The 23,564-nt window shown below is 37.9% G+C and overlaps 1 protein-coding gene across 1 annotated transcript; it reads left to right on the top strand.

The window, feature by feature from the left end:
- The first annotated feature begins 4,602 nt into the window (after positions 1 to 4,602).
- LOC124273219 (homeobox protein goosecoid-like) lies at positions 4,603 to 13,721 on the top strand. Its single transcript, XM_046708433.1, has 3 exons — positions 4,603 to 5,176; positions 9,347 to 9,552; positions 12,893 to 13,721. Exons 1-3 carry the CDS (start codon positions 4,903 to 4,905, stop codon positions 13,229 to 13,231), a joined length of 819 nt encoding a protein of 272 aa, XP_046564389.1. The 5' UTR covers positions 4,603 to 4,902; the 3' UTR covers positions 13,232 to 13,721.
- Positions 13,722 to 23,564: the final 9,843 nt, after the last annotated feature.

Here is a 23,564-nt window from a genome sequence, read left to right on the forward strand (position 1 = left end):
TTCGCTACAAACAATGTTACACACAAGTTTCGTGGTTGAGATTTCTGTTAAGGATAACGCACGCATACATGGTCATTCGTTACATTTGAATACAACCATACAACCTGTACATGCTACTACCAGCTACAACAGCAGGCTATACACAGGTGTTAGCCAACCACCATGTTAGCTCTGATATCATATTAGTTTAATCGGCAATTATGTATGCAGTACTTGTCAACGACAGCAATCAGCCCCGCATCAGCAATATCGTCACATAACCTGGATAGATACATGGCAAATCTCGTGTACGTTATGCGGACTCCGTCGGTGACGCTGTTAACACCGGCACCCCCAGAAGGCAAGGGGAGGGTTTATCAGCTGAGTCCAGCTCCGTATTTGTGTTACCCCCGGGCATTGCAAGACGATTGGTACGCTCGATATAGGTATTTCTTAAAGGCCGTAAAGCGAGGTTAATATAACTGATATCATCCCGCGTTCCACCATCAGGTAGCACATCAGCCATCGGGGCATTGTTTCAGTCGTGAAGTGCTTACCGAGTGCGGTGTAAAGTGCCTTAATGATTTCGCGTGATGCTAAACTGACGAGAAAGTGCCTGCAGTTAGAAATGATGATAAGAATTCAGGTTTTTAGTCTAAATTCAATTTGAATACTATCGACTTGGAATTGATATCTGCTACATGAATATTATTTGCAGATGGGTTTATGCGATTCTGCCTGGGGGAGAGTGTGGAATGCTGTTAGCGAGGGTCGATACATCGGAATGTGTTTAGGACAGTAGCATATCAACGTTTGATAAATATTAAACATAGGGACTTGTCACTGATGAACGAAGCTGATTTTCAAAAATACAGATTATGCTATTCCAAAACAGAAAAAAATTATACTTTTTTAACAAACCGTACATATTATATTTAAATTTGTTCAAAAGAATATTGTGAGTGTAAAACACAAGCCTTCGGTATAACAAATAAAGTTTATATTTTATCATGTAACATCCTCCATAATCAATTACCTGTGACAGAAAACGTTTTTCGGGAACACCTGGTGTCATCATCAGTTCCAGCGATGCAGTCAAAACTGCTATTTTGCCTTTTAGGCCAAAACTAAATTTGGGGCCGGATAACCCAGATTGGTTATTCACTTACGTTGACATTTTTAATTATTAATTTCGGTATTAATTTACATCTTCAAAAGAAAATAATAGAAACTTGAAATGAATATTCTGAAGGGAAAGTTATCCGGTTGAAAGTAGCCACGTTGGATTATACATCAGCGATGGTGGATTATGACGTGTACATGGCTATACTGGAACTATGGCTGTGTTAAACAGCGTACAATGTGAAGCTTTACTAGAAGCCTGCTTTGAAATAAATACTTGTACAAACAACCTTTTCAAGGTAATTGATTTTAATAAAGAGAGCGAGCACTGTTTGCTTAACGCTCCCCATCTCTTTGTGCAGTCCGTGGCTGCATTGACCAATCTGATTAATTACGTAAGATTTCTCGCTAAATCTCGCCCTTTCTCCTTTTCACCAAAACAAAGGGGGGTAATCGAATGCGCTGCTGTCCCCAATTTTCCAGTAAACAATAGTAGCAGGTTTAACTAATGACGGTAAATTGAGTCGGAATTGACCGTTTGCGTACGAAAGCTGATCACATCAACTGACAATTATAAATCAAAACGAACCTTTTACTTACTTATCACACCCTTCCTACGGGGAAACAGGGATATTGCCTGGTTTAGAATAAGACGCTTTAATTTATTTTTTTCTGCCAAAACAATTTGTTACTTTGTGTGGAAAGCACAACCTCAGCACCAAACTGACAACGTTCAAATTTCACAACCTGCATTGCATGAGATACCCTGTCTTGTTAAGAGATGCTGAATGTCCTACGATGAATATTTTAACATACTACATCCATAAATATATATTTCTTCAGCTTCGTTATAGAATCAATAAACACACTCAGTCAGATGTACAGATATTACGGTGATTCTTGAAAAATTCGTTTGTTTATAAAACACATATTCTGTAGTATTGAAACTGTTCAGAAAATACATTATGGCACCAAGTGGACAATTGTAGCGGTATTACAATTGTAACATTGGCATTGTACAATTTGTAACTGTACAGACACATAGTGGGTATTCATTATATTTGTAAAAGTTTGTAAGTGTACAATTGTACGATTTGTTACTGTACAGAGATATGGGGAATTTATTATGTTTGTAACATTTGCTAAAGTGCAATTTGTAACTGCAGTACAAAACGGACATCAAACACATTAGCTTCCACCTTACAACAAAGGCCAAACATGTAGTTGTTCAAGATAAATAAAGAAACACTTATATACTCATCAGCTAAATCTCGTAGTTCATTAACACCTTTACCGTATTACACGACTCTAAGGTCAGGAAAGATTGGATAAACCAAGATTATAGCACAGAGGAACAAATGTTATTAAAACGGATGTATGCACTGGTCACATCAAGATAGCATTAACACCTTGTGTCAGATTTAATGAAGTAATCCCTCAGTAAACCATGTCAGTGTTTTCTTGGCAATCTCACTTCCAACACATGCTTCACCCGCCGCCTAAACACACATGTATGTACATCTAGGCTAAGCCTCACACCTGTAACATTGGTACCGTAACATTATCCGTTAAAATTTACCGATTTCATTGTGCACTTTTTTCAAAACAACTAAAGCATGATGAATCAAATAAGCTTCCCATAATAATATCGCTATATATTTTTACAAAATAACGCTATTTTTAGGATATTATTTATATTTGCATGTTCAAGTTACTTCAAACAATTGATGCAGGCATTTGATCGTATGATCCATCACTGGCTGCAATTCATACACTGTGACTTTAGTTGAACATGCCACCAAGCATAAACTTTGTTTAATGATGTTTTTTTATCTAGGGAAATATCTTTGTGTTTTATGCGTAGAGTTGAGCTGAGTGACTGGTTACGCTGATGGGTGATTGTTTTCGCGTCAATGTGGATGCGTACGAACAATAACTGTATAGTAAATAATGAGGACTGTCATCCATAATTCTGAGTTCAAGCAACTAGAACTCCCCGTGGTAGAGAATAATTAAAATACTATGTCTTGATTTAATGTAAACCACCACGTAAGTGCTAAGCACAAAGGGATTGGCGGTAAGTCATTAAATCGTAAGGTCGGAATAAGTAATATGTTTTGATAACTGCTATGAATCAATATGATTTTTCTCTATCGATTTATTTGGTTAAATAGAAGACGTTATAGAGATCAAAATGATAGAGTAGTATTTCTTCGGGGTTAGTTAGGTTGGGGGAGGGGTGGTGATGATCTGGTATTTCATTGTGGTGAAACATTGGGTACATAGTACAATATTCACAATGTTATTGTGGTGAAGGCGAAGAGAGCAGGGGATTTCACTTTTCGTAAAAACCCTTCAAAATGTCACATATTCTCAAGCATACATTCATCGGTAATACATCACAACTACTCCAACAGGTCATTAAACTGGTATATTTATTGTATGTACAGCTTTGTAAATTGTATAATGGATTCTATAATACAACACACAAAATTATGTCTCTTAGGCCAAATAAGTCCATCTAAACAACGCGTGTGTGATCAAATATACATGTAGGTATGACACAAAAACTATTACTATTACTATTAATAATACTATAACAGTTTTTGTACGGTACAACAGGAGATGTACAACTCTCTACTGTGTGGTCTGTGGCGAGTGTGTTTATATATGAAATAACAACATATCACTGTTCGTAAATATATAAAAACGAAATAAAGTCGAATATCTCTCCAAAACATATAACTTAGATTATACGGCATGTATACATTGCCATTTAAAGAGTGTGAAGTCATTTTGATGATATTTTAAAATCTATCCTCATTTTATTGTAAATGTTTATTCTGGTGGTATATTCATGGATGCTGGCTTGTCCGTAGCATCAATTGCATCCCCAACATCGTTTCCTAAATATATCGCATTACATTTCATAATAATCTATCAGTTTAAAATACAAAATTTACCATGTCAATATACGCAGGCGGATTGATCAACAATTCCAAAAAAAGTGCTATAATTTGTCAGCATGTTCCTCGAATAACAAAATGATTAAATAAAGGCACATACGGTTGGTATAATGACAAAAACATGTTTGACTTATAACTGGAATATATATTATTAAATTGTATCTAGTGGTGTAGCATTATTGAAATGATAAATATGTAATGTACCTATAACAAGCAAGACATTCCACTCACATACAGAAGAATTTAACAAGTCCTGTGACAGTATGTGCAAACGTGCGAGTTATAGACAGTGACTCTTGCCCTCAACAGCTCGAACGGCCCGATGATGGCGACAGCTCATGAATATGCATAGAGCCGCCAGTGAACCATGACCATTGCGAGCTCTGTGATTGGCTGGGTGTACCTGTCAATCAGAACAGCGACAAAAGCCTCTGAAACAGTTTGACAGGCTGGTACGGGATGAATAGCGCCGTACAATAAGAGTGGGCAGGGCTTAAGGTAATTTCATTAAACTGCAATAAAATGATCTCTTCACCACTCAGGCCGTACTTAGGGATAAACTGTTTTGGTTGTCACCTGGGTATAAAGCGAGGCGACTGGAGGTGTGTGACAGAACATTGCTACCTCCACCCGGGTACATTAACAAGTGGAGATTTCTGAGATACAACAGCACGTCTCATACATCGGGATATATAGAACTTGTGGACGTATTTGGACAATACCTTGTTGGACATTTTGATTTGTGCATTAGGACTAGCATCGGAAACGAACTTGTATTACCGCCGTTGTCGGGATCAACACTGACTACTACACCAGTGATCTCATCTGTGACATCATGTCGGTGGATTCACGCGCCGCCCTACCCCGCACCCTCGCCGACCTCGTCCCCACGTCCATGGCAGCCATGATGCCCCATCTCCCGTACTACTACACAGCGGAGCAGCTCAAGTCATGCCACAACTCCATGCTTGCAGCATCGGCCGCGGGGGCAAGCCACCCTTCAATCTTCACCATCGACAGCATCCTTGCCCCCCGTCCCATCCTCGCCCACCGACCAACGCCCTACTTCGCCTACCCCGGCATGCCACCACCCCACCACGACTTCTTCGGTAAGTAGTCTTGCATTGTCTCCGCTGTCAAATAACCATTTATTCATCTCATAACGCAAAAACAAATCAGAATCCCATGTTTATTCATTCTTTTATAATGAAGTTTAAATAGTTATATTTACCGCAATATATATGTGTATATTATATGCCCACACATTGCGGTATTAACTCATGAACTAAAGAATTAACCCAATACTTGTTATCCATTCAAAATGAGTTAAAGAGTTAAGGCAATACCATAGAAGATTAAGTGTTCGCGCACACCAGGGATAATTAAACAGAAATCTGCTTCCTCGGTCCACATATATCCCTCTCACAATGAATCTAACGGCCCCAAACAGGATCTGACTCTAAGTTGCAGAGATTCTACTTTGCCTGTAATTGCACGGACATCTTCTAAGTGAGTTACCGAGCCCACTTCATTAAGTAAAATAATAGAATTTGAATTGGGCATTATGTGTCGGCCATTTTCCAGCTTCCCTTCTCAGCGTGTAGGGATTCTCGCAACATGGAAATAGCTGGCCGGACACGATGCAGACTTATATTACAAATTGCGTTTTCGTATTAGCTACACAATTAACATTTTGTACTACTAACCTTTCAAGTGCTTGAAAATTGACCCAAAAAAGGTTGGCAGTTTTATTAAACCGAAAAGGGAATTAGTTTCAGGTATGTAGTTTTTGCAAATTGGGTTTCGTATTATATCTTGCAAACAAACTTGACTTTCAATAACTCTTCTTAAAAAAATTTCGATGCATAAATTAAGATACCTGAAACAGAATTTAATACTAGTAGTTAATCTATCGGATATTTTATAAACTTTTGATTACAGCTTGAATCATGAAACAAAAAAGCTGAAATGTGGTTGAAGCCTTGAAGTGATATGAAAACTGACAATATAAATGATATTTAATATGATTTAAATGACATATTTATACCTGGTGTGTAAATATGAGTATTAAACTTTTAATCAAAGTGTTAGAACACATCACGAAACAAAAATAGTTTGTATTAAATATGTAGGTCAGATGAATACCCTCACTAGGTACTGAAATGAATACCTAATTTAAGAAATACCGACGTATCATGTCAATAAATAAAGCATTTTTTGCATTTTAAATAAAATAAGTTTTAATGTTCTATTATAATTTAAATTAATTTAAATTAATTTCTACATAAATATTATTTCAAGGCTAATCCAAGGGCAGGAGAAATCAGTGACGAACTAGACGGTGTTTTACAATAGGTAAATCTCTCAGAATCTCACTTTGATGTTGTAGTGATGACGGAGGACGCTATTGAAACAATCACATCCCTCTCATGACGGATTATTACTCTATGTGTTTAATCCATTCCGACGGCTTGTGTTAATTGCTTAATTGTAGTTTCATTATGATGGATTAGGAGACCTTTGTCGGCGAGTACATTAAGTATACTACAGACTCAGGAAATAAACAGTTAAACGTTTTGAACTAAAATGATGAGTAACATAATTGTTGTTAAAATTACCATCAAAGAACTGAAAAAAGAGAGATTAAAACTAATTCAACAATACAAGCGGTATCATATTGTTTATAATGTTTAAAGACAGCGTAATAAATATCAAGTATTCCATAAATGTTTATATACTTTTTATTAACTGGTTAGTTTTGAAAGACATGAAAGCATGGATATATGCTTAAGATCTTCAGACAGGAAACCAGAGGAACAATTGCCAAGTGCAATTTGCTTTTAGTAGAATAACAACACGGTATTTATTTCGATTTATTTGTCACTGGTTGACATCTAAAAGCATGCAGTAAGCTCGCCTAACACTGGTAGAAGATCTCGTAGACCCGAATAATGTCATCAATAGGAGGAAATTCAGGCTATTTACGTCAGCGTTGGTTTCAATTATGGAATGTGTACAAGGTCTGGTGTAATCGCATTCAAATAGTCATAACTTCATATCGTCCGATTAATTATTACATAATAAAATAATACCATGCATTTTAATTACAATGGAACGAAAACACGATATATCTCGGCGGATATTTGAATGTTTTACTTTGGGGTTTAAAACTAATAACGTTGCTTGAAGGCTTTGAAGATACGTGATGCACTAAAAACAATTCTCTTTGTCTACATACCTGTCGACACATTTGCAACAAGTTTGACTATAAATTTAAATTCATCACATATCAAGCAGTCACTGTACATTTTTGACATGTATCCAATTTCGTAGAAATTAAACATTGAGGCCGGGGTTCCGTTAAACCGAGGTCGAATGAGCCATGTTGTCATTGTGTGAGGAGGGTTTGGAATGCGTGTCTTGAGGGGTTGGGGAGTTGCCCTGGGGTTCATTTAGCGCTTCTTTGTGCTACTCTCGAGTTTCATCACCATTTAAACAACACATAAATTGTACCGCCATATCTTTCAATGCGTATGCAATGTACGCATGGTTTTCTTAGCTATTAGCGTTAACACCTACCCCTGCTTTTCTATCGCGCTCAATCAAACGCTAATACACCCACACCTCAGCTAAAAGGCTAATGTTCCCCGAACAAAAACATTCACTTAGTGGGGCTATTTCTTTAATTATCGCCGGATTATCTCAGGATTATCCCAGATATACAAAGCACACATTGCAAGATTCTTCCTTTGTCATTGTCTTTTAAACAAACAGATCTGTACGTAAAACCACTCGTTTTGAAATTGCTACGAAAACAGCATCCGCATAGATAAGATAAACGTCTAAATATATTTTTCAACAAGCTATTTACGTTTTGAATGATATCATAATTAATATCAACAGCTAACAATAACAAACAGAGCATATGTACTCAAAGCCTGTACACAATCTGCCTAAACAAACACAATCGAAATTATATTCATGAAAACGAAATAGATTTTAGGTGACATAGTAAATTGTCGCCACTCTCTTGGAAGCGTTTGCGAATTTCCGATAGGTAAGCGGAAGGTAATTCTCAGCTAATTACAGCAACGCATGATGGTTGATAATGCATATGAATTGAGGCCGATACCAGATTTATGATTTTCTGCCATTCGACCCGAAAACAACAGCAACATTTGTTATTCTATCATAATAATATCGAGATAATCAATCGAAAATAATTTCACGGTTCACGTTAGTAAATAACGTATTTTCCAGACACATACATTTTATAAACGTACCGAGTTATGTATATTTTTTCACACATATAGACGTTAATTGTCAACAGTGTAAGTATTTGTGTAGCTCGTAGAATGTGCAGTCTCTAGGAAAATTTAATGAAATTATTTATTAAGTTAAAATCGATACTCTGAATAATATGGGAGGTAATAGACATTACTGTAGCGTAAATGAGCTCAGTAAACTGCTCGTGAGATGGCTGGCCAATAAACATAATGCGTGTTTACACTACAGGCATCAAGGCACAGTTTGAAGCAATAGATAGGCAAATAACAATTACTCCATATAAAAACGGCCTTTATTAATGATCTACCTAATATCAAAATATTGTCATATATGTAACAGCGTGTGTTATTAAAACACAAAGAACACATTGGTTATAATTGACAAATACGACAGCGACAGTGGCTTCCGCAGTGAAACCCATTAATCGATTGATTACACGCATCGATTTCAATAGTGATATATCCAATCAAAAGTTTCACATACTAGTACTTCTCTTCATCTTAAATTGTTATTGTTATAACCCCATGATAGCATAGCTGGATTAAATGACGAAAATAAAACCGGATGCAGTGACAGCTGCTTCAAGGCCAGCAAGTGCACAAATTTAATAAAAATCATGTCGAGATTTAAAAAATATTATTCTATCAATTTTATCAATGTTTCTGTTTAGGGCAGAGCTTTCAAGATGACCTCTCAATGCATGTATACTGTCATCTGATTTAATATATTTTAATACAAATTAAAACCGTAGAAATATAATTCTTCTATAAAAAATGAGAAACGTCAATGGCCATATCAAATTATTTTATTACAAAATAAAACCTTTAAGGAAATATATAATTGGTTTCGTTTAAATTCAGTTAGCATGTTTGGGCAACGACCCCCATGTGTTTTAGTTGCCATAAGTACATGTATACGCAAAAAAACCAGTCGTCCGTTTTTTAGACATAAATAGCTTGATGGATGTTTTATCTTTATTATCACTATTGCAGCCGCCTACCCACCCTTCCCCGGGTTTATGAATCCTGCTGATTTGGCACGTGCAGCCGGACAGAAGCGGAAACGACGTCACAGAACGATCTTTACCGAAGAACAATTGGAACAGCTTGAGGCGACCTTCCAGAAAACACATTACCCAGATGTTTTGCTCAGAGAGGAACTCGCCATTAAAGTTGACCTGAAGGAAGAAAGGGTTGAGGTAAGCACATTCACATATGATGACAAGCAGATGCAGGGGGGTGGTTGTGTCAGGTAAATGAAGTACCTGCTATGGTCCTGGTTTTGTGGTTGACCGCAATATTGAATGCCGAGCCTTTTCTCACTTGTTAAGATATGTGGAGTATCATGAATAAGCTTACCATCGGAATAGTCGCAGGTTGTAGATATAACTGTTATTTATCAGTTAAAGAGATATGATCAAAGTTAGTCAGGTGAAATAAATATTTAACCACGTCAGCTCAACTACCATCACGTCTACCCCGATTGCGGTAACCGTATCAACAACCCCACCATCACGTCTACCCGTATTGTGGTAACCGCGCCAACAACCTCACCATCACGTCTACCCGTATTGTGGTAAACGTATCAACAACCCCACCATCACGTCTACCCGTATTGTGGTAACCGCGTCAACAACCTCACCATCACGTCTACCCGTATTGTTGTAACCGTATCAACAACCCCACCATCAGGTCTACCCGTATTGTTGTAACCGTATCAACAACCCCACCATCACGTCTACCCGTATTGTTGTAACCGTATCAACAACCCCACCATCACGTCTACCTGTATTGTGGTAAACGTACCAACAACCCCACCATCACGTCTACCTGTATTGTTGTAACCGTATCAACAACCCCACCATCACGTCTACCTGTATAGTTGTAAACGTACCAACAACCCCACCATCACGTCTACCCGTATTGTTGTAACCGTACCAACAAACCCACCATCACGTCCACCCGTATTAGTCTTTTCCAGACTCGATTATTTACAGACCGCCGACATATAGCTGGAATATTGCTGAGTGCGGCGTAAAACTAAACTCACTCACTCACTCTACCCGTATTGTTGTAAAGCACCAACCAAACCACAATGTAGGAAATTTGCACTCATGTAATGAGCTCACAGCTGGCAATGAAGAACAATTTACTTAAGATCGCTATCTCTAACTATAACCAGCCACAATATATCGCTATTGCGACCAGCACATGGCGCCTCTGACAGCAGCGAGCTGATAGCATTACATATTAAACTGTGACCATTTGTCCCGCTCTTTCAATACGCATTCGTTTTTAAATTTGCACAGTTGGCAAACCTTGCATAGCTCATACATTTGTGTATCTCAGGTCTCATAGGTTGATTCATGAATTAAATACTTTTATTAAACATCCTGAAGAATCTAATAACTGATCAGTCGGTTATATTTTAATATCGGCTTAATGCATGAAATCCTTTCGGAAAATGAGCAGCACTAGATTATGTCTATCCATTTTTTATCAACAACAAACGATTATTTATTGGGCGTTCGCCTACCGTAACGACCAAACTCATATTGAACACATTCAAACGAGATTGTACATTGTTGACATTGATATTAGAAACATGGTGTTCAAGGGTTCCACAAGAGGTGATATGCTAATAGTGCTTGAACATCACATCAAGCACACGTGCTTATCACCTTCAGTGAGGTGCAAACACAACATGTTGTGCTACAGTTGTTCAGATCTTTGTTATGTACGTCCAAATGGAAACGGTTGCTCCATATTAATTGTCGACCGGTTGCTGCAAAACGTTTTATTGCCCGCGTCCTTTAAAATTTGGATGTGAAGTTTTATAGAAAACCCTTTAACCCGTTGCTGGAACATTGGTGATCAAATAGACTAAATATTTTTCTGATAACATGATTAACTACCGCTTATTCCGTTATGGAGATATTGCTTATCAAAGACACTACACATCAGGTTTAAACTCTGGAACTGAAACGTACCGGAAACCCTAGGCCCGCGTCCACAAAGCGATATTAGCACTAAGACGATCATAACTCACACATTGAATTGGGAGATAAACGTGCTGTGTTTGGAAATTAGATGAATGTTAGACCGAATTGATAGTTTCTAAATTTCATTTGAAGCTGAACGTAGCCATGGTAGAATGGTGTATATCATAGCACTGTGTGGATTTGATAGCCAAATATTTGACAGATTCACTGTTAAGAAAATGTAACAAACCTCATGAAAGATTCCGTTGTAAGACAGTTAACTGGAGCTGTGTTGAAGATGTTTCGGTTGTTACTGTTGCCAGAGTTGTTGTGAGCACCAGTTGCCCTCGGTTTCCCCAGGCAAGGTAAACCAGGCTGTACACAACCAACTGTTAAGTCTATTTGATAGCTATTATAATCAAAACCAAGTAATGTTTTTATTTCTGAGCGATTAGATATTAGCCGCGCTAGCGTGATTATTTGAGGGTATTAGGTGATGGAGGTAGGGAAATCCAGGGGACAACGGGGACAGGTGACTGGGCAAGGAGAAGGGGGTACAGAAGGGGGATCAGCGTTAGGGGGATCTCGGCAGTGGGGACCGGCGGAGTGTCGCCTAGATTCATCAGCCGTCATTAGATATTGTGACCGAGAAGTCTCCGTGAAGCCAGACAATGCTAATACAGCCCCAAGATGCTGACACCCCCTCTTTTCGTCTTTATTTTGTTGGAGATCAGTTTCATCACTTGGGGCTTGTTGGTTTTGTAGCACTAAATTATTTTGCTAACTTTTCTCCGTGCTTCACAAGACAGCCATTTGTCATAAGCCCTCCGGCAACTTTCCGCGCATGTGTAGTTGTTTTATGTATCTCCAGTCGTTGAAGAGTTCCAAGTCCCCGAGGCCAACAGAGGCGCAAATAACATCCATAAATTGTTCATGCACGCACATGATCGATATAACAACAACAGAATTAAGGAATTACTTATACATATTGCGCCAAACATCAAAGGGATATAGCCGACGCTTGTCTCGTTTGACAGACGCTGGCGAAAGATCCACGTTTTCTAATAACTATAGCAAGCAATTAGCAGAGACCGTCATGCACAACAAATGATCGCTACATGGATGTAAAGCCATCGCATAGCTTTCTTTCCAGCTTTTAAGTCCTTTACTCTCGTCGAAACCACTGGCCCAGTCACTAAGGTGATCGTCGAAATGAAATAATAATTTCTCCCCATTGAAGTTGCTGGCGTAGCCTCGGGCAAGGCTCTATAGAGTGATGCGGTCGTTTTTGTGGGCTTGGGAAGACATTCCGCGAGGAGAATTAGTCCACAGATACCATCTCCCTTTGGACTTACTTGTGGCGCCGGGGATAGTAAATGGGTTCTTAACTTTGTTTTATTTGTTTTGCTGATAGTATCTCTCTGATAGAAAACGAATTTCATAATTAAATTCGTTTTTTCCCAAACAGCTCATAACCTCATAAATCTGCTGAAGTCGATTGAAAAGGGTCGATGTATGGTGTATTTTGTGACTAATTCCTTCAACTTGTTTGTTCTAGGTTTGGTTCAAGAACAGGAGAGCAAAGTGGAGGAAGCAGAAACGCGAAGAGGAAGCAGTTAAGCGAGGAAGTGAAACCGCCGCAAGACCTACAGCAGAGACGGATGAAGACGATAAAGACGCAGAAGCATCAATCTGTGTTGATGACGACAGTGTAGACATGCGCAGAAGAGACAGTGAAAGTAGCGACTCGTCTAAAGTGGATTTGGAAGAGAGCGAGGACGATGCAGTCAGCAACGGCGCTGACGATAGCTCTCATAGTTGTGTCTCTCTCACTGGGGCCACAGACAGTCAGTCAGACCATAGGGGCGAAGTTGAACACTTAGACGTCTCCAGTTAGGAGTCCTGTCAGATTGACAATGAAACACGTATTCTAGTCTTGCCACAAACTCTCTTTCTCAAGTACAACATACGAGAAAATGCGAGAGTCGGAACTAAAATGGACGTTGTGACGCCGCCCTGGTATCATATAGTGCATGCGACCCCTGTGCGTGGCGAGGGGCAAGGGGAGATAACCCACGATGACTTCCGGCGTCGCTGGTGGTGTATTTGATGGACACAGGCTAACCCAACTGCGCCTGACTGATGGAAAAGACGGAATATGAACAACCGTGGGAGAATAATGTAATAATCTGCTGGGTGAAGCTCGAAGAACCAGTTGGTCGCCATTTTGGTTCTATGTCCCCGATGTTAATGCCCTTCCGCCACAGTAAAGTGGCAGCCCCCGTTGTTGTCGTCGTGAGGTGTCTCCGGCGTTGTTTAGTGATATTTATGTTATGTGTTGTACATACACGGATTGTAAATTTATTTCATAAAATGTCTGAACTTCATAATTCGTTTGTTGTATTTCTTACTTCAGAGAAATCATAGATTATGTCATTCCAGTACTCGTGCGTTCCTTATGGCAGAGGATCATCACATCAGCCGACCAATTAATCATCTATCCAAAATCCTGTAATAATGCGAATCCAGTTTATAAATCAAAGGGACGTTGGGGTAGCCTAATGGTTAAAGCGTTCGCTCGTCACGCCGAAGACCATGGGTTCGATTCCCCACATGGGTACAATGTGTGAAGTCCATTTCTGGTCTCCCCTGCCGTGATGTTGCTGAAATATTGCTAAAAGCGGGTAAACATGTCATGTCATATTATGTACGTAGTGATGCTAATCCACAGTTTCGAACACGAAATTTTAAATTCTCTAAATAAAACAAACATGTCCATCGTGGATGAAGCTAACATACGACATAAATACAACTTGCTAGTAGCAATACCAGCAAACAATAGAAGCGACAAAACAAAATTCCACATCTATAAGAAATATCTGCTAAATGCAGAGTGGATTGTGCAATTGTGACTATGTAATAAGTATATATTTGACAATTGTGACTATATAATAAGTATATATTTGACAATTGTGACTATATAATAAGTATATATTTGACAATTGTGACTATATAATAAGTATATATTTGACAATTGTGACTATATATATAAGTATATATTTGACAATTGTGACTATATAATAAGTATATATTTGATTGTCACCAAGTTACTGTTAGACAAGACCCAACACACTTCCACAATTACCAATTTCAACATTAGCATGTTGTGCGTCACATCTACGGCGATATGCAAATTATTCTCTTTTAATTTAGGTAAGTATCGAAGTATGTATTCGCATGTACACTAAGTTATCAATAACCTATTTGTGATACTGTATAATGTATGTATGCTACGAACAATAATGTGGAGAATATATTATCGTTACTCTATACGAAGCCGACATCAGATTATATTAACTCTTGCACAAATCGAGGCGTTATTCATTATAATCAGTTTGGTTTATGTAAGATGTCACATGTACCTTGCATGGCATTGATAAAGAGTCTCTTAATTCTAAAAATATAACTATAAACTTTATATACTGTAGTTTTCATTCTCGGGAAAACAAAATTATTTGTATTTTGTTCAATTGTCTTTGATGTACCGATGAATATTGGTGCTTGCATCTAACGCCACGATTCAGGTAAAACTACATGTTCCTGAACAGTAACCAAATACTGAATTAATTCTATTCTTTTAGATTTTGCCTTTCTAATAATAAGATGCTAAATAAGTTCGAAAACTTTCCTTTTTAAAAAAAATCTAAGAGTGCATGTGCTTGAGAAGAAATAGGAAAAGGATGTTTAGAAAATAGGAAAGGGCTGTTTTTGCAGCAGCTAATATTGAATCTGCGGTCTTGAACAAATTTCCCATTGCAATCATTCACACACACGTTCGACTTTCTACAAACGAATGTTCCAAATGAGAACATGGTTTGGATTTTTTTATCATGGCATTCCCGTAAACGATCCGAGGCGGTGGGGGTAGCCTAGTGGTTGAAGCGTTCGCTTGTCACACCGAAGACCCAGGTTCGATTCCCCACATGGGTACAATATGTGAAGCCCATTTGTGGTGTCCCCCATCATGATATTGCTCAAATATTGCTAAAAGCGGCGTAAAACTAAACTCACTAACTCACTCGTAAACGGTCCTCTGATCACAAGCATTCCACTAAAACCACTTCTCATCCCACAATATCCATTTATAGAAATAATATATTTATAATTGAAACATGGAAGCAACAAACCCTTTCCACGATCAAAACATGCCCGCCTTACAGTTCATTGTACGATTCCGACTTGATCTGGAGAATGTCTGTGAATCCTCATCGAACAGTGATGACACCGGGTGTTTGCGAAAATATGAGCTTATTCTTCATCTCCGAGTAGGTAAATTTCAGTATTCATTATATATATACAGCAAGTTGTGACTCGATCACAAACTTTATGCCATTGTAATTTCTTCCTAAAGTACTTTGTTTTGTGTTTTGGAGACTCTCCATAATAATTTTCCAATGATTTTCAGTGATCTATTATGTAATCGCTATCACTATTATCCTTTCACGCGCAGTTGAATCTGTTTCCCTAACTAATTATTCCCTGGCGGTGATGATTTATGTTTACTAAATGGTATAGTTTTTATTTTGAATTTATTGCTGTCATGAAAACCATAAAATATGGTATATGATATCAACAGATATTCAGATAATGTGATCTTCAGTGCACTTATCTATATACCTAGTCATCCTTTACTGCTCTGTATATCAAAAGGGTCTTTTATTGGCAAATGATTTTTCACTTTATTATAGTGCTGAAATATGTTTGCAAAAGTAGTCACTTGACTTAGATAGGTAAGACAGAATTGCTAGATGATAAGATCGAGCATGGATTCTTTCTAAGCCCCGCGAGGACAGATCATTTGGAATACATTTAATCTATTCCATGTAAATTTATTTATTTATTTATTTATTTATTTATTTATTTATTTATTTATTTATTTATTTATTTATTTATTTATTTATTTATTTATTTATTTATTTATTTATTTATTTATTTATTTATTTATTTATTTATTTATTTATTTACCATCCTGAAATGTGTACAATTTTCATTGAATAAATTGAAAATGGACAGTTACACACATTTTCAGTATTCCATGTTCTGTCAGCCCAAACAGCAAATTTGTAGCCGTTGTATTCTGAATTGTTGGATATATGTGCGCAAATATCCTTCGATAACTCTTCATAGTGATTAAATAATCGTCGTTAAACTGAAGATTGTCGCCCACGCTAGCCCTTCATTCAGACAGCCCCTACTTCCCTTGATATCACCCGTCCATTGCCCCTGCTGCAGCAACAGCTCAACATTCTCTACTTCCCTGTTAAAGCATCCGAGGTCACTTCCTTGTTAAAGCATCCGAGGTCATATATGTCAATAATTCAATACGTTTATCATTGAATAGCAACTTTAGGGAGCATTCATTTTAACTGAATGGTTGGCTCACATAATGGAATGTGCCCAAAATATTGTCTACTGACAGTGGTGATAAAGATAAGAGTTTGTTTTGTGGGAAATACCCGTACGTCATAATTGGATGAGAAAATAGATTTTGTTATGATACTCATTAGAAAATAATTTGCAAAATATAGCTAGGAAAAATTGATTGTTCTAAAATTAGCCCCATCCCTTACAAAAAAGTAATGGTCCCCTGCGACAGTAGGCGTCCAATCTGTGGACATTTATTATGATATTCTGGGAATGGCATTCGTCAGAGATCTCTAAACAGGGCGGGCATCGCAGTTACATATTCCTTGTTTTGTCCTTCACCGAGACGGGAAATCAGACTTTTACAATCTATGTTCATTTTCAGTTCAGCTCACTGTTCACATAGGGATAGACGTTATGATGTTGTTAACTTAAATGCCAATACAAAACTACTATACCGTAACAATGTTTTTTTCCCTTTCATTTTATATATATTAATTTTAACATTACTGGAAACTTAATTTAGTTTCATACTGTCGTTTGAATGGCTCATTTAACAGACGCATTTGCATAGGGCTTTCCTGTTATCATAATATGTTTAATGTTCCATGACAGCTTCAAACTCGATATCACATTTAAATGAACGTTTTGAACATTATATGAGTTTCTTTTTGAAAATGCTACAACAACAGAGCTGAGGCTTAAATGGTTCGTTTCGTGAATTATGTTTGTAGGCAAAGGGATTCGAAAAATTATATATTATTGATTAATGTTATTACTGATATATTTCGTTTCTGTTTTCATACCTTAGTAAACTTACGTGTGTTATTTTGTAATGGAGGCTTACAAGAAGAAAGTTCTGTTTTGTAATAGATAGTCTTTTGTGATATATTATAGATAGCATGGAACTTAAATATGAACAATAATGGTCAGGCAGGAAAAAAGTTGCAGAAACCTTTCCAAAGAAGTATCAACCCATACTACATGTTGGTCGTGGTTTTGCTCAGTGAACAAAATGATTTAGTTTGCTCAGTGAACAAAATGATTTAAGCTTATCTTCACACGGTCATGTTGTACGTTATTATTGGTAGTTGTACTTCTGTACAGGTTTCAAATGTGAATTGTTCTCTGTCGGGAAAATATCAACGTAATAGTTGGTTGGTTGGCTGGTTGGTTGGCTGGTTGTTTAACGCCGCATTCAGAAATATTCCAGCTCTATGGCGGCGATCTGTAAGTATTATAGTTCGAACCAGACAATCAAGTGATCAACAACATGAGCATCGTTCCACGCATTTGGGAACCGATGACATGTGTCAGCCAAGTCAGCGAGCCTGACCACCCGATCCCGTTAGTCGCCTCTTACGACAAGCAAGGGTTGCTGAAAACCAATTCTAACCGGATCTTCACGTGTCTCATATATATAAGAACATCATGTACAGGAGCATCGTGAATAGCAACAATGGGAATAGAAATATGGTAAATGCTAACATTCTGGATACGATCTATGTAAGAAATTATGGATAGAAACATCATGGAAAGAAACATCATGGAACGAACACCATCATTTACGAACACCATGAAAAATAACATTATGAAAAATAACATTATAGATACGAACATTGTGGATATGAACATCATGGACAGGAACCTTAACAATGTGGATAGGAACATCATGGGTTTGAACATTGTGGACAGGAACATCATCTCTGGGAACAATGTGGATAGGAACATCATCTCTGGGAACAATGTGGATAGGAACATCATGTCTGGGAACATTGTAGATGGGAACATCATGTCTGGGAACAATGTGGATAGGAACATCATGGGTTTGAACATTGTGGAGAGGAACATCATGGGTTGGAACATTGTGGATAGGAACATCATGGGTAGAAACGTTAACATTGTGGATAGGAACATCATGGGTTTGAACATTGTGGACAGGAACATCATCTCTGGGAACATTGTGGATAGGAACATCATGGGTTTGAACATTGTGGAGAGGAACTTCATGGGTTGGAACATTGTGGATAGGAACATCATGGGTAGAAACGTTAACGATGTGGATAGGAACATCATGGGTTTGAACATTGTGGACAGGAACATCATCTCTGGGAACATTGTGGATAGGAACATCATCTCTGGGAACAATGTGGATAGGAACATCATGGGTTTGAACATTGTGGAGAGGAACTTCATGTCTGGGAACAATGTGGATAGGAACATCATGTCTGGGAACATTGTGGATAGGAACATCATGTCTGGGAACATTGTGGATAGGAACATCATGTCTGGGAACAATGTGGATAGGAACATCATGGGTAGAAACGTTAACAATGTCATGGGTTGGGAACATTGTGGATAGGAACATCATGTCTGGGAACAATGTGGATAGGAACATCATGGGTAGAAACGTTAACAATGTGGATAGGAACATCATGTCTGGGAACAATGTGGATAGGAACATCATGGGTTGAACATTGTGGATAGGAACATGAACATGTGGATAGGATACAACATGTCTGGGAACAATGTGGATAGGAACATCATGTCTGGGAACAATGTGGATAGGAACATCATGTCTGGGAACAATGTGGATAGGAACATTGGGGAACAATGTGGATAGGAACATCATGTCTGGGAACATTGTGGATAGGAACATAGGAACATGGATAGGAACATGATGGGTTGGAACATTGTGGATAGGAACATCATGGGTAGAAACGTTAACATTGTGGATAGGAACATCATGTCTGGGAACAATGTGGATAGGAACATCATGTCTGGGAACATTGTTAGGAACATCATAGGAACATCATGTCTGGGAACAAACATCATGTGGATAGGAACATCATGTCTGGGAACAATGTGGATAGGAACATCATGTCTGGGAACAATGTGGATAGGAACATCATGTCTGGGAACATTGTGGATAGGAACATCATGTCTGGGAACATTGTGGATAGGAACATCATGGGTTGGAACATTGTGGATAGGAACATCATGGGTAGAAACGTTAACATTGTAGATAGGAACATCATGTCTGGGAACAATGTGGATAGGAACATCATGTCTGGGAACAATGGTGATAGGAACATCATGGGTAGAAACGTTAACATTGTTGATAGGAACATCATGTCTGGGAACAATGGTGATAGGAACATCATGGGTAGAAACGTTAACATTGTAGATAGGAACATCATGTCTGGGAACAATGGTGATAGGAACATCATGGGTAGAAACGTTAACATTGTAGATAGGAACATCATGTCTGGGAACAATGTGGATAGGAACATCATGTCTGGGAACAATGTGGATAGGAACATCATGTCTGGGAACAATGTGGATAGGAACATCATGGGTAGAAACGTTAACAATGTGGATAGGAACATCATGTCTGGGAACAATGTGTATAGGAACATCATGTCTGGGAACAATGTGGATAGGAACATCATGTCTGGGAACAATGTGGATAGGAACATCATGGGTAGAAACGTTAACAATGTGGATAGGAACATCATGTCTGGGAACAATGTGGATAGGAACATCATGTCTGGGAACAATGTGGATAGGAACATCATGTCTGGGAACAATGTGGATAGGAACATCATGTCTGGGAACAATGTGGATAGGAACATCATGTCTGGGAACAATGTGGATAGGAACATCATGTCTGGGAACAATGTGGATAGGAACATCATGGGTAGAAACGTTAACAATGTGGATAGGAACATCATGTCTGGGAACAATGTGGATAGGAACATCATGGGTTTGAACATTGTGGAGAGGAACATCATGGGTTGGAACAATGTGGATAGGAACATCATGGGTAGAAACGTTAACAATGTAGATAGGAACATCATGTCTGGGAACAATGTGGATAGGAACATCATGGGTAGAAACGTTAACATTGTAGATAGGAACATCATGTATGGGAACAATGTGGATAGGAACATCATGTCTTGGAACAATGTGGATAGGAACATCATGGGTAGAAACGTTAACAATGTGGATAGGAACATCATGTCTGGGAACAATGTGGATAGGAACATCATGGGTAGAAACGTTAACAATGTGGATAGGAACATCATGTCTGGGAACAATGTGGATAGGAACATCATGGGTAGAAACGTTAACATTGTGGATAGGAACATCATGTCTGGGAACAATGTGGATAGGAACATCATGTCTGGGAACAATGTGGATAGGAACATCATGGGTAGAAACGTTGAACAATGTAGATAGGAACATCATGTATGGGAACAATGTGGATAGGAACATCATGGGTAGAAACGTTAACAATGTAGATAGGAACATCATGTCTGGGAACAATGTGGATAGGAACATCATGTCTGGGAACAATGTGGATAGGAACATCATGTCTGGGAACAATGTGGATAGGAACATCATGTCTGGGAACAATGTGGATAGGAACATCATGGGTTGAACATTGTGGAGAGGAACATCATGGGTTGGAACATTGTGGATAGGAACATCATGGGTAGAAACGTTAACATTGTAGATAGGAACATCATGTCTGGGAACAATGTGGATAGGAACATCATGTCTGGGAACAATGGTGATAGGAACATCATGGGTAGAAACGTTAACATTGTAGATAGGAACATCATGTCTGGGAACAATGTGGATAGGAACATCATGTCTGGGAACAATGTGGATAGGAACATCATGTCTGGGAACAATGTGGATAGGAACATCATGTCTGTTAACAATGTGGATAGGAACATCATGGGTTTGAACATTGTGGAGGAACTTCATGGGTTGGAACATTGTGGATAGGAACATCAAAGGTAGGAACATGTGGATTGGAACGATTAAGATTAAGATTTGGTTGAAACAATAATACTAGGGTTAAAATTCATGCAAAGCGGGTTTAGATAAAATATTTGTTTTCTGGATGTTTGAAAATGTAATGTTTAAAAGGGTAACTTAGAATGGTTATGAGTTTAGGAATGTTGTTCTTTAATCAAATTCGATAAAATGCTTAGGAGGAACACATGTGCAAATATTAAGCTTCATCGGTTTAGTGAATTCTGTGGAAGTATTCTGATTATCTGTTAAAATATGTCATTCTTAGGAAGGGCAGGGCAAGCCTTCCCTATCTTTTTCGCAGGACAATTGGAACTTGTTATGCTCTGGCGTTGATGTCATATGTTAAAGTAATGCAACATAAAAGCATTCCCTTCACGCTTTTAAACTAACTCAAAAATCAATTTCAACGAAATATTCAGTTTTAAATCATCTGTTTAGCCAAAAACACGTAATGGCTTATTATCTTTTTTTCAGACTACTTAATTCAATACCATATTAGACAAACAAGAAAACAATCTGTTCATAATCGTTATTATATATTCGTAAAATATTTCATCTTCCTACATATCATCGTTAGACAGAAACTTCACTCTTTCCAGGGGTCTTTTCACATCTTAGGCAGCAAATGTACACAGTAACGGAATCAATTTGAAACATGAAAACAAATGTTCTTCATTCGTTTATTGGGACTAGAATGAATTCTCTGAAGAGATCATTCAACCATACTTTCTGTCCAAGAAACTAATCCAGTTAGAAAGGTTAGTTAGAATAGGAAGAGAGTGAGAAAGTCCTAAACATTAAACATTCATCACATAGCTCTAATGGGCCCGTACAAACAAATCGTTACAGGTCATAGCAATTTGTTTGATGGTCACGTAGATACAAAGATATTAATACCACCTGTCACGTTCAAGTTAATTAAAACATGTTATATGTGATTTGTTTAACCCATTAAAAGTACTAGATTTCAAATTTACGGGAAACCAATCTAAAAAAATATCATTGGAAGGGTTCACATGACAAAACAGACAATACTTTTTGTTAAAACTTTCAATATTTTCTACTGGCAATATTTAATAAAGAGGTGTGATTGAATCACACATGCGTAAAGGACTTTTACAACGTTTTAGGATGGCTTTGTCAATTTTTCCAACACATTTACTTAATTTGTTTTATTTCTTGAAAGTAAATTGTTTTTAATTTCAGACATATTCTAAACAATATGCGTAAGCAGTCAGACAAAAGGGGGCCAGAATGGAACAAACACGGTCATTCTTCTGTGATATCTGATATCATAGTTTGTATAACAGGTCAGTTTAGTGTTGATAACATTCGTAACTTTCATCAGGGCCTATTTTGAGCCGTATGCTTTTATGCACGGACGTTCAGTTAGATTTGGAAAGATATGAAAACTTCATCGTTTCCCTGCAACTCTGTAAAACTAAAACATTTGCTAGTTGACACAAGTAGAACCATTCATTCAATTTTACAAAACAATGATTTTGTCCATGAGATGGGATACTCCCGGGACTATCCTCCTCTATTGATGAGGCTTGCAAACTATGGTGCCATCGAGGATGCTAACATGCTAATTTTTCTGGCCAAATCGCTCACAACGACGTTACCGATGTTTTAACGCAATTCCGTCCAGCATCAAGCTCATCATTGGCCATCTAAAGCCTCGTCGATCCGTTTGTCAATACCTCGCGAGTTGGGAGCATGCTTATGCGCGATGAAACCAAGTTCTAAAACCTGATTCAAATCAAATAAATTTAATAAATAGTGAATTGTGCGGTTATTGTCCGAAAGACTCACTTACAACCAAGAGTCACGTGATATCAGACCCTTCCATTAAAGAAAATTCTTTTGTTGTTCGGATTCAGACCAGAGGATTATGACGATCTCTTCCACTGAAGCTGTTATATCTTTCCGCTTTCAATAAATTTATATAATTTAAAACTTTCCAAAGTACAATA

The sequence above is a fragment of the Haliotis rubra genome, unplaced genomic scaffold (assembly GCF_003918875.1).
Source record: "Haliotis rubra isolate DU_JTF1 unplaced genomic scaffold, ASM391887v1 Scf178, whole genome shotgun sequence".
Classification (NCBI taxonomy): Eukaryota; Metazoa; Mollusca; class Gastropoda; order Lepetellida; family Haliotidae; genus Haliotis; species Haliotis rubra.

Excerpts from the sequence above, each read along its gene's own strand:
- LOC124273219 (XM_046708433.1), top strand. The coding sequence starts at position 4,903 with ATGTCGGTGGATTCACGCGCCGCCCTACCCCGCACCCTCGCCGACCTC. Across the intron at positions 5,177-9,346 it reads ACCCCACCACGACTTCTTCG|CCGCCTACCCACCCTTCCCC; the intron begins GTAAGTAGTCTT and ends TCACTATTGCAG. Across the intron at positions 9,553-12,892 it reads TGAAGGAAGAAAGGGTTGAG|GTTTGGTTCAAGAACAGGAG; the intron begins GTAAGCACATTC and ends TGTTTGTTCTAG.